The sequence below is a fragment of the Serinus canaria genome, chromosome 10 (genome assembly GCF_022539315.1).
Source record: "Serinus canaria isolate serCan28SL12 chromosome 10, serCan2020, whole genome shotgun sequence".
Classification (NCBI taxonomy): Eukaryota; Metazoa; Chordata; class Aves; order Passeriformes; family Fringillidae; genus Serinus; species Serinus canaria.
In genome coordinates this window covers 14,183,757-14,200,811 of record NC_066324.1, presented here as the reverse complement: position 1 = coordinate 14,200,811, position 17,055 = coordinate 14,183,757, and the positions used below count along the sequence as shown (strand labels likewise).

The 17,055-nt window shown below is 37.2% G+C and overlaps 1 protein-coding gene across 1 annotated transcript in view; it reads right to left on the bottom strand.

Moving 5' to 3' along the window:
- The window catches only part of MINDY2 (MINDY lysine 48 deubiquitinase 2), a 32,685-nt gene that overhangs the window by 8,276 nt on the left and 7,354 nt on the right, over window positions 1-17,055 (bottom strand). The window contains exons 2-8 of the mRNA XM_009089880.4: window positions 16,014-16,071; window positions 13,742-13,806; window positions 11,013-11,171; window positions 10,078-10,180; window positions 9,383-9,525; window positions 1,889-2,062; window positions 804-977 (exon numbers count right to left, since the gene is read on the bottom strand). Of these exons, the coding sequence (XP_009088128.3) occupies window positions 804-977; window positions 1,889-2,062; window positions 9,383-9,525; window positions 10,078-10,180; window positions 11,013-11,171; window positions 13,742-13,806; window positions 16,014-16,071 (876 nt within the window). The remainder of the gene's footprint in view (window positions 1-803; window positions 978-1,888; window positions 2,063-9,382; window positions 9,526-10,077; window positions 10,181-11,012; window positions 11,172-13,741; window positions 13,807-16,013; window positions 16,072-17,055) is intronic.

Below are 17,055 nucleotides of genomic sequence, written 5' to 3'. Positions count from 1 at the left end.
CTTAACTAGGTACTGCTGGTTCTATTAAAGCAACAAAGAGTGCAAATAACACAACTTTTACCTGTGAAAATTCTTGTTTCATGCTTAACAAACTTACCAGTTAATGGTTCTGAATCACTTCAGGCCAAAGATGCAGGCTTTATATACATTATTTCTTACACATTTGTAAATAAAAGCAGTTCTGAAAGCCCTCAGTGCTTAAAAACTCTCTAAATCCAAAACACCAGGCTAAATAAATATTGTCTCTGGCACAGAAGATTCAGTTAAATTGCATTTTTTGATAGACTTGTTTATGAATCACATTTTCAGAATATTTTGAAATCAACTGCTTGTGGTTATGGGATGGAAAGGTGTACTGGGAGAAACTGAATTGCCTGATTTGGAACAACAGAATAGATTCACATGAGATCACAGTCTGAATCACCTAAAAATGTACAGCAACAAACTTCTGCAAGGCAAAATAAAGACAAAGCTTCAACTATTATCAAAAAGTTTAGCTCAATGCTCTTCTGCAAGTAATGTAAAAAACTAGCTAATACCATCTTTGTAACCTGACATATTAATTCATACCATCATTCCAAAATAAGTATAAATGAAACCCTAATTTAGAAGACTAAGCCTGCTTTAAAGTATTTAAATGTCTGCAGTTGCCATATCTACATGCATACTCCACCAACTGCAGTGTATTCCTAAAGATTCCTATATTCACCCCAGGCTGAAATATGTACAAGCACAGATGTATCTATGCAATTATTCATACTTTCTTAAACTGATGATCACACTCTGTAGTACTGTTTTCTTACCTGGACCTGAGCAGCTGCTTGTTCTTGTTCCTGATAGTACTGAGAAGCTCTCCTGTCCTCCTCTTCCTGGAGCTTCTTTGCTAGCTCTAGATCACTGATTCCTTCTGGGATCTGTTCCCAGTTAATCTCTTGATTCTGCTGCTCTTGTTGCAGAGACAACGCCATCAGGTAATCCTAAAGAGTAAACCTGGGAATTAATGCTCTTTCACAGAGAACAGAGTCATGTCATACCAAGTGGATTTTTCAGCATGTGCAGCTACACAGTACCATCACTTTTCTCCCGGCCTTATCTTCAAATGGAGATCAGGAATTTGTTTCAGAACCTGTCCATAACCTCAACTGCAGGAAGGCTGACAACAGCTACTTTACATGTCTGCTTTCACAATGACTAAGCTGCAGCAGAGAAGACACAAAAACTAATTTTAAAATGTTGCTTTCAGGTTTAAATTCTATTACCTAGACAGCAGCAAATTATCTGTCAGATTTTTATTCTGAGAGAATGATTAATTTTCCCCCAGTATTTAAAAAAAAATAATGATGACGACTATAAACTTTACAGATTTTCAAGGAACTTAGTCTTGCTCTGCACTTGTGCATTAACTGCTACAAGTCAGCACTACCTCAGACATGATTTCTGCAAACTCTGTGTGTCAGCAAGAATAACAAACACCCACCATGACACACAATCTGCTGTGGGGTCTGTCCTACATTCAGCCAAGTGGGCAGCAGAAGGCAAAGTTCAGCTATGACAATCTTAATGAGCTGAAGGGAGTTTGTTATGTAGGAAGAAATTCCACAGTCTGCTTCTTCCATATACAAAACAGAGGTGACATTTCACCTGAGTGGGGACTTGCCAGAACTGGATTCTGAGAGATTAAAACCCCATTTTCCGAACTACTCAGTTGGTCTTACTTTTCCTCCCTCAAAACCACATTAATACATTCAAGTGGCACTTTTGGGAACCCCAGTCTAATTACCTAAAGGAGTTTTATAGTCCCAGATATGCATGAGTATACACATCTGTGGAATTACACGTAAATATGACTAAAAATCATACTAACAATGGAAAGGCAGAAATCCAGTACCTGATCTATTTGATCCTGCTGCCCTCTGTAGACAGTTTCAGGGTCTGATGGAGGCCTCAGGTGGAATTCAGAGTCACAGAAATTCCCATCACCATCCACATTGTGTAAACTTTCCCACACAACCTTCTCTTCTGTAAGAAAGCCCTGGTCTGTCACCAGCAGGTAAAGCTGACCCTATACAGAAGAACAAGGAAAACTTGTAAAACTAAAAAAAAATTACTTTTTACAATCTAAGTAGCAGAAATGATACAAATGTTGCATTCCAATAAAACACACATTCATAATTAAATAAATCAGCATACAGCATTGAACCACCAGACACTAGAATTCACTGCTAAATTAAGAACCACACCATTTCTCTATTCCATCTTGCAACTCTTCATTCTTAATGGAAGTTCATATTGACTAGAAATTAATATAAAACATTAATATATATACATGAATGAATATATTAATATATATCAAGCTATATACCTTGATAGCTCTTTAGAAACATACCTAAGAAGTAGACTTAAAACCTGGCAACAAAAACTTTAAATCCTAGGAGTAATAACATCAAATTCCAAAGGCAAGGTATGGAGACAAAGGTGACCTTTCCAAACAATCCAAGAGGCATTACCTCAAAATGGCCACATCTCAGACTTCATGTTTCATAATAAGTTTTGATAGAATTTGAGGTCTGGGTCAATTAAAAGCTCTAAATTTAAGATTCTTGCTATCATTTGTTACCAATAATTACTTTTGTTGGCATTTTAGTAATTTTACAGTTGCTAAGGCCAAATTTCTTGATTTTAAAGTCTGAAATTATAAACTGGGCTGGTCTGGAATGAAGGAGACAATGCTAACAAGTGCAGATACCAAGGCACTGGAAGGATGAAATACAAGCTTAGGGTGAGGGAGTGGGAGAGGAGCTGAAATCAAAGAGAAATAACTGAAGTAGGCACCAAGTAAAAAGAGGTGGTGCTGCATGTCTGAGGGACAGCAAAGCAGCACAAAATACCTGTTTGAATTTCCATTTAAATCAATCCATTTATTTCATCCTACCTTTTTTATCATGTTTTTAGGATTATACTTCAAATCAAGAATGTTGTTACAGACCATAGAGCATTTTAAGACTGAAGCTCCCATTAGTATGACTGAATGTACCAGATCAAGAGACTCAATACAAAACTTGTAGCAGTGGTTTAGCCATCAAAATCAAGGCAGTTTATTGTGACATCCACAAAAATTTGGTATTTGTATTCCAGCAGCACACTAAGAGTTCTCAAAGACTGCTGTGCTGAAGTTGTACCAAAGCAAGAGTCAGATCCTGTTCTAATGATTGCTAAGGCTAAACAGGCAACAAATGGAAACTCTGTCCATACTCAACACATACAGAATGAGCTCCCTGACTTCTCTGAAGTCATTCAATAACTCTCTAAGGGAGATGTTGAAATTCCACTCACATCTTGTCAATCCCACTCTGTTTACGGCTGCCCCTGCTGGGGCTGGGAGGTCCCTTGATGTAACAAAAATATTATTTGAAGACTCACATACAGTAATTATTCCAATATTACCTAATACCATAACATGCACTTACACATGAGGCTAAACAGAGTGGATAAAAAACCCAAACCAAAACCAAACAGGTAACACTACTGCATGTTCAAGCCTTGGAATGGGAGTTAACCAGCACGGGGAGGCTTCACAGACATAAATACAAGTGTCAGCAACAAGTGTGATCCCATAACATGATCTAAGAAATCATCTGTCCCTTGGAAACCTGCCTAAGAACTGAATGATACTCCTGACACTTAAAACTACCAGAAGAAAATAAAAGGAAGTAATTTCACAACGTCTCCAGTTTGCACAAAATACCTATTTCACAATATTGTATATTGTGAAATAATAATTGTATATTCTGTATACAAGAAGTCTTCAATAAGATATTTTAAAAAATCCCAGAATTTTAAAGATAAAATGTATTTGAACTTTAAAGTTTTATTTTGAACAGTACATTGACTCAAACAAAACCTAAAAAAGGGGGTGGTTTGTGTGTCTCCCAGGTTGTCCTCTATACATTTTAATTACAGCCCATAAACTGTGCAGCTTAGTAATACTGAAATAGTGAAAATACTAGTTTTCCTATCTCCAAACTCTTATAAGCTTAATTTTTCCACATACAAATATTAAGGTATATCATTGCCTTCATGCAATTAGAATCTAGCATCCAATGATGGATTAAAGCTAACACTTGTCTGAAATAGAGAGCTGTTTCAAATCTTAAATTCATATTCTTTGTAAGAATTTCTCAGTTGAACACTGATTGTAAAAATGTCACATTAGAGTAAATAATACAAAATAAATGTAACATAGCTCCCTAATGAAAGGCAATAAAGTGCATTACATATCACCACATTATCTGAACACCACCACTGCAATTCCAGTACCAACTGCATACCTTCAAACATTCTCCTTCACTTGAACAAAGCTTAGCAAACCAACAAACACAGGCTCCCAGGGACCTGATAAGGTACGTGATAAGGGACAGAGTTCCTGGCCACATTATTGGAATGAAAGGAAAACGGGAAATCAAAGATCAGAAATCCAAAGTCATCCTTCCCTTGTTTTTAACCAACTTCTCTGATCTTTACATCATATTAGTATAATTAAATTGGATTCCACAAAGAACCCCAACCAGGACCCTCACAATATAGCAAATGTTCATGGAACTTTAGTCAATAATTTCATATAAAGCAAGAGGAGGTGGCTCTTTTGCTGTAAGCCTCTCATCATGGGTTTGTTCCTTCCACTTGCAACAAGAAAACAGAGGCCCCATCTACAGACTGGCTCTGGAGGCACAGTTTTAATGCCAGGCACGTTCTCTTCCCAACGCTAAAGGCACAGCCACACTCAGCGGCACACCCAGGCCCCAGCAAGGACTGCCTGTGACCCGAGAGAGGCTTTTACCTTCCGACCTTGGCGCTGCCCGGAGCCGGGCCCGCACCGAGCCTGCGGCCAGGAAGCAGCCGCCCTTCCCCGGCACTTCCACAGGCCGGGCTGGGGCTGCCTGCGAGGGACAGGGACACGGCCCCGAAGGGGAAAGGGGACAGGGCCCCGAGAGACAGGGACACGGCCCCGAAGGGGAAAGGGGACACGGCCCCGACTTGTGCACAGCTGACCCGGCCGAGTTCTGGACGCTGGTAACCAATGCACACAAAAATGGCTTTCAAATGCCCCTCAGTCTCCGAGAAGAGTTGTCAACGCTTTACAAAATGTTTCTACCCTCAGAAAAATCTTAACTGGCCATTTCACTACCAGATTATCTTTTAGATTTGTTTTTAAATGCGGGGGTTTTTTAATAAATACCCAGTCTCACGGGTTAACACTGCCCCCAGAATACCAGCACGTAATAGAGAGCAAAAGTATCTACAACGAACTATAGCCAATAGGGAGTAAAACAGTGACAGTCCCAAGTGTGTAACTACTGTAGGCAGAGTTTACTTTAACAAAGTTATGACTAATTATTTATCCTAAGAATCAATATTTAGATATTGTAGACCAATGCCCAGGTTTTGTAGTTTCACATGTAAGAACCTTGAAATAAAGCTGAAGATAAAGCAAGATTATTCTCCTGAACAGGGATCTCTGTTGTCTGCTTTGCACAAAAAACCCCTCTCTGAAATGCACAAATATAGGCTACAGGGGATGTTACTAGATCTCCTTTCCTTGGATAATTTCATAATCAGATTAAGTAATTCATGTTTTTAAACTATTTGTTCTAATGCCAATTACCAAGTTTCCAGCAATTCAGAAAACAGAAAAAGAAAACCAAACACCTGCCTAATAGCTTCGTATAGTAAAGACAAACATTTTAAGCCTTATGTTTTGAATAGTATGTAAATATTCTCTTGGACTTCTGGATCAGATCCCTTTGTTTTTGTAAAGGTGTTTTAAGTGGATGAATGAGTGTTGTTTTAATTTTCTCTAATAGTTGAAACATTCAGATATACTAACATTAAAAAGATTTTTTTAAAGAAAGCATGTACTACTGAATTCAGAGTAAACCTCAGCATAATAACTGTATGCTTACAAAGAAATTGAAAAATAAACATGTTTTTAAGCAGTTATATTCATTGCCTCTACTGTGCCAATCTTAAATGCCCAAGGAAAATGTGCAACTACTGTTACAAAATACACTTTGTATTGGAATAAAAGTATCTGTTGAGTTCTGAAGCAGAAACACAATATTTATAAAGTAGAAAACACACGTACTTAAAAATCCAAACAGGTAAGTGTCTTGATACCTTTCAGTAAAGAACACAGGTTCTATTACAAACAAGTCTGTGGGAAAAACATTCCAACTGAACTAAGATCTTCTTACCAAACTGATCCCCTCTTTACAGTCCTGTTTTTCCTTGATCTAGGGAATTATCATTTGTTGTATTTATTATCTGCATAATGAAAAGCAAAGGCAAGAAAATAAAATCACATTTTTAACTGCTGAAAATTATTGCTGTATAATCACATGAGCCAAGATTATTAGTATGCAATGAAAGTGACAGGAAGTAGAAAAAATTATTACTTGGGCAACTGGACAAGGTATGGAAATCCAAGTTCTTCCACTAAAATATCAGCCTTAAAAAACCCACACTGCATTAAAAAATATCCCCAGTGTACAGGTCCTTGTATTAGCTATACATTAAAGCTGCCAAATAAAAGTTTAAGCATTAGCTTAATTAGAATAATAATTGCTAATTACTTTAGCTATGTTTCTAAAAATACACTGATTTTTATTACATGGACATAACTTAATAAATGTGCAATTCCCTTTTGATAAACTTTATGGCTGCTTTATTTATAGATTTCCATGTATTGGTTTGGAGGGGAAAGAGAGAAAGGCAGTATTAGAGAAAAAGAAAAAATAATTGCATCATTCTTGCCCCAGAAGTTCTATACCTCCATTTTCCCTGGCATATGTTGTGTCTCCAGTTTTCCCCATGGATGGACTTTTCTACATAGTCCAGCCACTGCTGACTACTGCTCAAAGTGTGAGGAAACTCCATCTGCAGAGTGAGCATTAAACCCAGGAGATGGAAAGAGTGGAGCAGTTGAAAAATATCTCAGCTCTTCAGCAACAATGCATCTGGCACTCACATGAGTATCCTGGAGGGCCAGAAATTTCTGGAGAGCTGATCTTGGCTAAAGGCCCAAGTTAAGTCTATTTCTGACTTAATACAAAAGACCCCCTAGACTTACAGCTACTGCAAACAGCTGGGTAGGTAGGAGCCAAAGGAGTTACTGCTGGCCTTTAAACATCAATTTAAAAATTATTTTATGTCTTTATTAAAAAGTTGCTCGATAGCTCAAATTCTGCCATGTACCACTCAGCAGAAATCCAAATCAAAATGAACACCGTTTACAAGCAATAACCTCAGGAACTAAAACATGTAAATAACATGGAAATTAAACACTAACTACAAGGTCATTCCCCATAATGACTGTGAAAAACAAGAATAATGGTCTCTATTTCAAAATTTAACATTTCAGAATTCTAAGAATTCTCAAAAAGCACAAGATTAAAACCACTGTGACTTAGCAGCAACAAACCTTAAATATACAAACCACACTCATTTTCAAGTATTTTAACTTTACATTTCTTAGGACTTGTATTTAGTTCTTACAGATAAAACTCAAGACACAGATTTTTATTCACTGCCTAAACCTGTTCTGTATTATTAATACTGGCTGAGGATATTTAACTCATTGAAGTGTTCCATTTTATTTCTATAAAGAAAAAGGATCTCAACTGAGAAGTAAATGTTTACAAGTATGAAGCTGATAAAGCACAGACACACACCAGGTTCTACCCTTTAATGTAATACTGGGCTGCAAAACACTACAAAGAGCCTATGTTTTACAAAACTAATCTGTATTTATAATCCACAGGTCAAAGTGATACTTACTGACTGTATTTAATACAAATAATATTTTAAAGGATTTAATAATAGCACAAAAATGTGTTATTTCCAGGAGGATTTATGTATTTTTATCTAGAATGGCCTTTAAACAAAGAAAAAGAGCACCTGCACCTCTAGATACCATTTGTACCCACAAAGTACAACTGCACTTTTACTATTTTCTTTTTTAAAACCAAGCTATGTTGAGGTTGGTGTTTATGCTTCCCTCCCCACTCCATATAACAAGGGTAAAAGGATGTACAGGCTTGCTTCACCCGCTGCCACCAGCTAATCCAAGAACTAAATTTAGAAAAGCAGAGAGGGGAAAAACTATAACTATACTCAAAATTGTGATTTAAATGTGCTGCATCAGGTAATATTTGACCACACAGAGATTTATTTCATAGCTCTGGGTTATTTAAATGGAAGAAGGGAGAAGAAAGAGACCTTTATTTGCCCTACTGCTTTTTGCATACACAGATTTAAGCCAGATCTCAGATGTACTCTAATCAGAAAACCAACTGTGTTACCTGCTTGTAGAGTTAATCATTATTTTTCAGGACTGTTCAGACCTTTAGCTCAGCTTATGAGTAGTTACTCAAAATGCCAAAGATTAGCACTGACAGCCAAGATTAACAGAGGGAGGAAAAAAGGACTAGTAGTAACAAATGAAAGTGTCATTCACATGAGGTATATGACATTATCATGGCAAAACCAGGGGTTTCTTAATTTTTTTGCGTGTTACAAACCTCTTCTTTTTTTTGCTTTTATTAGCATTATTCATAAGGACAAATGTACATGAAATTAAAGTCTTATTAAATAACAGATAACCAGAACATAAATTTAAGCTTCTTATACAAGGGTAAAAACTCATACACTATCATCCTAGCAGAAGTAAAGCTGTTTTAGCATGAAGATGCTCCATAAATGAATGTAAACTTGCCAAACTAGATTCTCCATTCCATGGAGGAAGGAGTCCCAGAAGCACTAACCATGCTGACACTTGCTTTTTGAACCCTGGAATACTCCTTTCCCAACTGCTGCCATTTTGCTTCCCCAGATACAGATAAAAAATAATTTAAAGAAATTCTCTTCCCTAACAAAGGGAACCAATATTGTAGCCCATTTCAGCTTCTCGAAACATTTGGGATTTTGCATATGGACTTATTCATCTACTGGCCAAATGTAATGCAAACTTTTAGATCCTCAGAAACAAGAAATTAAAGTAACCCTATCATGCCAACCACAAACTGCAAGAAAATTGAAGCTGTGTAAGAAGTGTACATAACTATACCTAACCACAAAGAGTTAACACAGGGACTAAACAGAACATAAAGGGAAAGGCTACAAGAAGATTTAAAGTAGTAATGGATCCCAGTGACTAAACCACTGCAATCAATAATTCCTAAGCAACACTTACTACAGACCTTATATTCATTGTAAGCCATATTTATATATAAAAACCTGGAATTTAATTCTACTTCAAGACAGTAAAAAAGCATGACTTGCTTTGAAACACAAAACACAATAATAAAGACAAAAATGCTGGATGTACCTTGTATTTGGTCATGGTGCTAAAATGGTTGTTCCTGAAGAACACACAAAGCTCTCCCTCCTGGACAGCTGAAGTCAGCTCACACAGTCCATGGTATGTCAATTGTGTAGCTGTGTTATTTAGGAACTGCTCAGCTACAAACCCTAAAAAGCAAAACATACTGTTATGTGTGTCGATTACACACTTGCCAATATAAGATCTGGAAACAACAGGAGCACTTTTCCCATCTTCCCCCTATGTCCCCATATTGCCACAAGCCTTAGGTAACACATAAAAAGAGGGGACAACAAGTGTCAAAGTTCTAAAACCACAGCATTGCAAACAAACCTTCCCATGTTCAGAAATGCTACATCCACTTCTAATACTACTCATATTTCCCCCTGTTGTAATGGAGTATATAATTGATATTCTAATTACAAGAGATAATACATAGCTAGGTTGAAATCTGAATGCTGCCACAAGAGGGGAAGTTCTTGCCAGCTTTTGAAGAAGTATATTGAACAGATCAAGAGCGTGCATCAGAGAAGCTGAGAAGACAAGCACAGTGCTGTGTGCCTGCCCAGGGAAAGCAGCTCCGCACACAGAATGCAGCTCTTCCCACTGTTATCTCTATTCAGCATCACCCACAGGGAAAACATCTAACTTAGATTTGGCAGGGGACATACTTTGATAAAATATAGAAAAAGATTACTTACCTTCACTAACCAGTTCACTGTTTTCTGACTGCTTACAAGAAATTATCTTCTCCACCAGCTGATTGTAACTGCAGTTACCAACTGCTTTTACTATGTCAGCAACCTGCAGCAGGAAGGAGCAACATGGAGAATTTAACTTTGAGAAGAACAGAACACATCTGCAAGCCAGTGGCAATTATTAATAAGACAGTAAGAATTCAATAAAGAGAGGATGTTATCCCCTTAAAAAGTCTAGGCCAAAACATTTTAGCCCAGAGTGTTACACATTTTGCTATTTCAGATCCTATTTTAAATCCTTCAGTTAACCCTTAGCATCAAGAGCTAAGGCAGATGGAGAACATGGCATGAGTTGGATCAGCTGGGCCAGGGTAAGAGAGCAGCAACTCTCACCAACAAGGCATGAAAAGAAAAACACTTCGGCATTATTATTCCAGCCAAACTCACCAGTTTCCCCCTCAGCAAACAATACCACTTTATGGTTTATTAAATAATATAATTAAAAATAAATTACATGTTTGCTAAAGATGCAGTTCTCTCCAACCAGTTCCACCATCCTCATTTCTCAATAGCAGTGACTAAGAAATCAGAATTAAAAAGAGGAGCAAAATAACTTTGTATTCCTTCCACGTGTTCCCTAATAAGTTCTCAAAAATGATGACTGGGACACTGTATCTGGGGCAACTTGCTACTTCCCTCAATTCTCCTTTACAGAGTCATAGAAGGCTTTTAAAGTAGTTTGACTATAGACCCAGGCTCTGCAAAGCTCCTGCACTGAAAAAACACAGTCTGCATTCGCTTCTTAATTTTTCTGACTAGGTTTAAAAAATTCATTACCATATTCATTATTGACTTGTTAAAATTTGCAAATACCTCCCAACCCACCAATAATATTCAGAATAACCTTATTTTTTAATAATTGAAACAGAGTAAGTTACCTGAGGGTCCACTAACCATCCATGGTACAAGGGGATGTCAAGCAGATCAAACACTATGCATTCAGGTGTGTATTCAAATACTCGGACACCTGTGAACTTCACATTGACATCCAGACCCGTCTGCAGCTTATGCAGAATTGCCATTGCATCACTCATATTCTGACAACAGAAAGAAAAGAACAGAACAGATCACCCAACACAGCTTTGAACACTTGGCAGGGGTTACTCTTGTAACCCTTCATCATTTAGCACTCATTAACTCAACACTTCAAAAAAAAATTTAAAGGGTAAATTACCTAAACAAATGTTTCAATGCACATTCCCTTTACACATTGTGCCAGGAGATATAGGAAATAAAAGAATCTCCCTCCAATGACCTCTATCTGATTGTTTCTTCTTTTACACCCATAAACTACTTTTAGGCAGTTCTCATTGCTTTTAGGTCTATTTCCCAAAGCCACAAGCCAGATGTTGGCAGGAAAACTGAATTATAAAGGAATCTTCAAGGGACTTTTCTTGAGGTTTCTTCTCCCCTTTTAAGCCTTCCCTTACAAGTCAGGATGAAGTACTTGTCACTACATAATTAATGAACAGTAGGATCTACACAGACCCACTTGCCAGCTCAAATTTCAGGATTCAGTACTGAGATTCAGAGTCTTTAATTGTTCAACCACTTTTTTTCTTTAATTAAAATAACATTTTCTATCTTATTTTGGGCATACCTTTAAATGGCCTGTAGATTCTACTTTTGAAACAAGTCATGAAAGTAGCACTTATTATAGTAGTGATCCCAATAGAATCCTAAGGAGAATTATCAAGTTATGAAGTTCCAATCACAGAAAGGAAAGATGTTATGAAGTTCCAATCACAGAAAGGAAATATGAGCCAAAGAAAACATGTTTTTTGTCAAACAGTTATCTTGAACCAACAGATAAAAAAAATTCCCGATATGCAGGAAAAAGAATTTTCCACTAAGTGAGAAAAGTCCACAAGAATATGGTCAGGAAGTCTTGAGCAAAAGATTTGGGGAAATGGAGGCACTTTGTTGCTTCTTTGGGGGGTTTTTGGGTTTTGCAACATTCTGTTGTTTAAGAGGAATTCAGGCTTAAAACAATGAGAAAATAGCATGACAAAGACCAGAAATGCAGATTGGACAGGAGATGGAGACAGCAAAGATTCACAGACTGAAACTACTGATGGTTAAAGACAGCTGCTTCTGTTGTTTTCTGATCAGAATCTGCACTTGAGCATGGCTGCTACAAATGAGAATTTTAAAGCTTGTAGCCCTTTAACTGCCCTGTTCTGTCAAGTTTCCATGATCAGGAATGGAACAGCTCCCACTGCCTTACTACAAATTGCTTCACCTTATTGACAACTTTGCTGTCACAAGGTTTAGAATTTAGCAAGATTTTGAAGCAATTCTCAAGATGGCTTCACCTTTGAAGTTTTTATCATTTTAAAAGCAAACCAAACCACCTTAACAAGAGCATGTCATTAGGAGGGGCCAGATATCAAATATAAAAACCTGTCTGTTTTGAAAGAAATTTTGCCATAAACTTACTCTGCTGAATAAATAAGAAGTCCCCAGTAAGTCAGCACTAGCCATCCACAAATTCAGACCATACATCTACAGACAATAGCTGCATTTATTTTGTTAATGTTTACTTTGCAAACAAAGCAGGATTACATCAAACAGACCAGAAAACCACAGAAGTTTCTCACTACAATTTCAACATTATCACTTCTCACTTTAACTATTTCCATACCTTCAAAGCAACTTAGAAGATTTCTAGAACAGAAGGCTTCTTTGAAATTACATGGTTAAAAACTTCAGGTATGTGACATTTATGTTCTAAATCCATATATCTGAGCGTAAGAAAGCTATAGAGGTTGCACTTTCAGCAGGCATAATAGTTTTCATCACCCTCCTATAAGGTGATTATAGCTATACCTTCTATAACACAGAATTGTGTGGAAAAAAGTAGCCAATTTCATTATTACAAAAGTAATTCCTATAATCTGATACAACTCAATCTCAAATTACTCAATTTAGCTTTCAACACTGAATGAGAACAAGAAAAAAATGACCTAAGAATAAACAGAACTACCCTGAAACCTTACACCTATTAAAAAATTCAAATTCACTTTTCTATGAGTAACCAAAAAACCAGCTATGACTACAGACAGAGCTTGGAAAATATATACTAAATCAACAATTTTTAAATCTAATAGCATTATCTTCAGTACAGAAAGAATTCTGTGATGACATATAAACAGTGCAAATAACATTGCCTTTCATAACAGGGGATCAACCTCTTTTTGTCCATCACGAGTAAGAACACAGATCTCTCTTACTCTGTTTACATCCTCAGAGAAACTCTGGCAGGCACCACTGAACAGAGCAACTGAAGGACATGCAACACAAGACTTCAAAAAGCAACCACCCTGTTACAAACTTTTATTAGTACCTCTGCGTTACACTTCCTCAATAAAACCTGTTTTACTTCATTACTGTTATTTCATAACAGGGGGGGAAAAAGTGTCTTCTGTTAATAAATACTGAGTTTTTCTTCACTAATGGCCCATATATAAAATTATTACTCTACATCAAGCCCAGACAAAAACAAACTACAAACAATGGTCTGTATGCTTCTGGTTTTTAACAAGGTGACAAACTCTAGGTGAGAAACGTAGTTTTAGTTTCCTCAGACATAGGAGCAGCTCCTTACCTGCTCATAATTAAGCCGCTGAATTTCAGATATCTCTTTAGGTTTTGCGTCAAGAATGTAGTCTCCTAAAAGAAAGCAAAAAAGAAAATAAATTTATCACACAATCAAAGCTTCAACATTTCTATGAATGTTTCTGACTGAAGCTGACTGATAATGAATACCACGACCAAAGTTTTCTACCAAATTAATGAGATCACATTGTTTCGTAACCTCAATTATAATTCTGGAGTAAAATATGAATATAAAAACTTAGTAAGATTATAGTAAGAAATAAAATTCAAATGGCCAATTGTTACTAAAGCAACATTTCATAATCTCTTGGCGTATCATACCAATCTCTTCACTATTCAAAAACTAACCTCCCTCTGTGCCTCAGCTTAAAAATATAAAAAGGTCAAACTGTTCAGAGTAACATATGTAATTCTGTACACAATTTAAGAAGACAACCACTTATCCTGACTGACACTGTGAAAGTTTTGCCATGTTTTATACACCAGTAAGTCTATAAAACTTGTTGTGCTGGTTTGGACTAGAATATAGCCGTTTCTCTTCACAGTGGCTGGTGTGGGGCTGTGCTTTGGATTTGTGCTGAACACCGGGCTGATAACACAGATATTTTTGTTATTGCTCAGCAGGGCTCACTCAGAGCCAAGGCCCTTCCTGCTTTTCACAAAGCCATGCTGGTAGGGGGCTCAGGAGGCTGTGAGGAGACACAGCCAGGACAGGTGACCCCCACTGAGCACAAGGATGGTTCCAGACCAGGTGACATCATCCCCCAGTATGGAGGGAAGAAGGAGGAGCACTTGGAGTGATGGATGGTGTTTTTCTTCCCAAGTCAGCACATGTGACAGGGCGCTGCTCTCCTGGGGATGGCTGAACACTCTCCTGCCCCTGGGAAGCAGTGAATTAATTCCCTGTTTTGCTCTGCTTTCCCCATATTGAGTCTTTAACTCAACCCACAGGTTTTCTGTTTTTACCTTCCCCATTCTCTACCTGATCTCACTGGCAGGGGAGTGAACAAGGGGCTGCCTGGGCTTAAACCACAACACTTGTATTCCACCTTTGTCTACAATGCAAAGGTAATAAATTAGTTAATAGTTAATCAACACACTGAGGTTCAAAATTTATAACATCTTTAGAGACTAATATCCACATTCCAGATTTTATTTCAATGTTTTTGTACTTATTCCCTTGCTCCATTACTAAACTCAGAAAAATATCATTATAAGTTTCCTAATTTATACTCTTTTAACTTGAAAGTGGTTGAAGGCTGTTTTGTTGGTTTTGGCTTTTTTTTTTCAGCTGCAGAAGAACTGCTAATCCTGTTGAGTGAATAGGAACCAAAATAATTTGAACACAGTTTTATTATTCAATTTAGTAAGATAATTCCAGAAGCTAAAATATGCCTTCAAGAAACAATACACGTTTAGACAACTGGAATTATGTAGTGACTTCAGGCAGTATTGTGTCATCAATGCAATTATAAGAAATGCTTAGACACAGAAAGCAAGATTTCTTAGTTTTTGGAGAAAACTATGTAGATAACTTTTTTTCTTCAACCAGAAGACTCAGCAATTTGCTTCTGAGAACAACAAGCTATGTTCTCAGAAGCAAAAATAAAGAAAATATCAAAAGGGTTTTTTTCTCCTGCTTAAGAAAAATCAAACCTATTCTACTAAGTTCAAACATTTTATATTTGTCAGGCTACAAGGGAAGGAAAAGTGGTACATACAGCTTAAGTACTATCAGAACTGCACTTTTAAGACCTGGATTGTCAGGGTTATTAAAGTTCCAGCCTTGTCAGATACAAAGAGCTGCAGTTTTGCTGAACACTGAATATGATACCAGGGTAGTGCCTGCAAATGAGACTCCAATCACTGTGAGGACTACATTAATTTTTCTTGTTATTTTAATTGGGTCATACTTCCAAGGATTACAGTTACTATAGACAATTAAAGACAGAGCTGACTTGCTACATTCTGTCAACTATAATAAAACAACACTGTAAGAGACATGAATAATTTTAAATCTGTCAATGTGTTGGTGCACTGAGCCATACCAATGGCATGAACTAGGCCAATCACTTTGGAAAGCATTGCAAAAAACTTCTAAAAACAGTTAAGGAAAAGCATGAGTAACTGAATACTGTTAAGTAATTTTCTGGAATCAAATAAAAAGCTGAATAAAATAGTAGATACATAAAACAGCTCTATGTTGCTATGCACCACAAAGTACAACACACAAATGAAAGGGATTTATTGCAGTTACTAACCTAAGTATTCCATCAGCTGTTCAGCCGTTATGATTTCCATCATCGGTGGCAGTTTAATCTGTCAAAGTGAAAGTATATTCTCTTTAAAACACCAAAACACCACAATTTAAAAAGCATGGTATTTGTAATCAGAAGTCTTCTGTCTAGATTTCCCTCATGAGTTTATAAGGCCATTAGCATACCGGACCTCTACTAAACAGCAGCCACAAGAAGAGATTAAAAAGGCACTTTGGTTTTTAGAGAAACCACAAGCATGCAGCATTTTCTCCCAGGTGCACATCTGCATAGTGCTCTCTTCTCCCACCAGAACATTCCTCCAGCACTCCCTCCACTTCACAGGAGCACACACCACTCACTGCAGTGGCTCAACTACAAGCACTCAGAATTAACAGACTGGGAACTGTTAAGAAAACTTCCCCTCAAGTCTTTGACTCCCTACCTTCATTAAAATTCTTAACTGAGTATTGAGTATTAGAAGTATTAATTTTGAGTATTAGCTCAAAAAGTTCCTGTGTACAAAGTCTCTAAAGGATCTAGCGTCTGTAGCTGCTGGGACTGGGAAGCCAAAGACTTGTGCAGGTACAAGGGAATTACCTCCCAGCCTCTCATCCCATGTTCACATTCCAAGGTTTAATCATTTGATTTAACCCCAGACAGAGCCAACCAGACACACAGAACTCTGTGGTGAACATTCTATTCCCCTCTTCCCTGATCTATTCCCACCATCATCATGTGCTAAAACTAACCACCTTGGCAGAGCTAAAAGCTTCCTGCACTCTCATCTCTTCCAGCATCCTGGGTAAACATTTTCCTTGAACACTTTGATTTACTGCAGGAAGAAAAGCAAAAGGCAAAGCACAAACACATACATGGACATGCTTCTGGCAATCTGAAGAAATACCACAGGAGGATATAGACCTTAAACATAGTGCAATTTTTCTCTGCATAAATGTGAATTTTATTTTTCTAGGGTTTGTGCTTGGTTTGTCTCAGGGGTTGACTTTTAAGCTCTCTTCGGTTTTTAATTTTCTCATCCTATCTC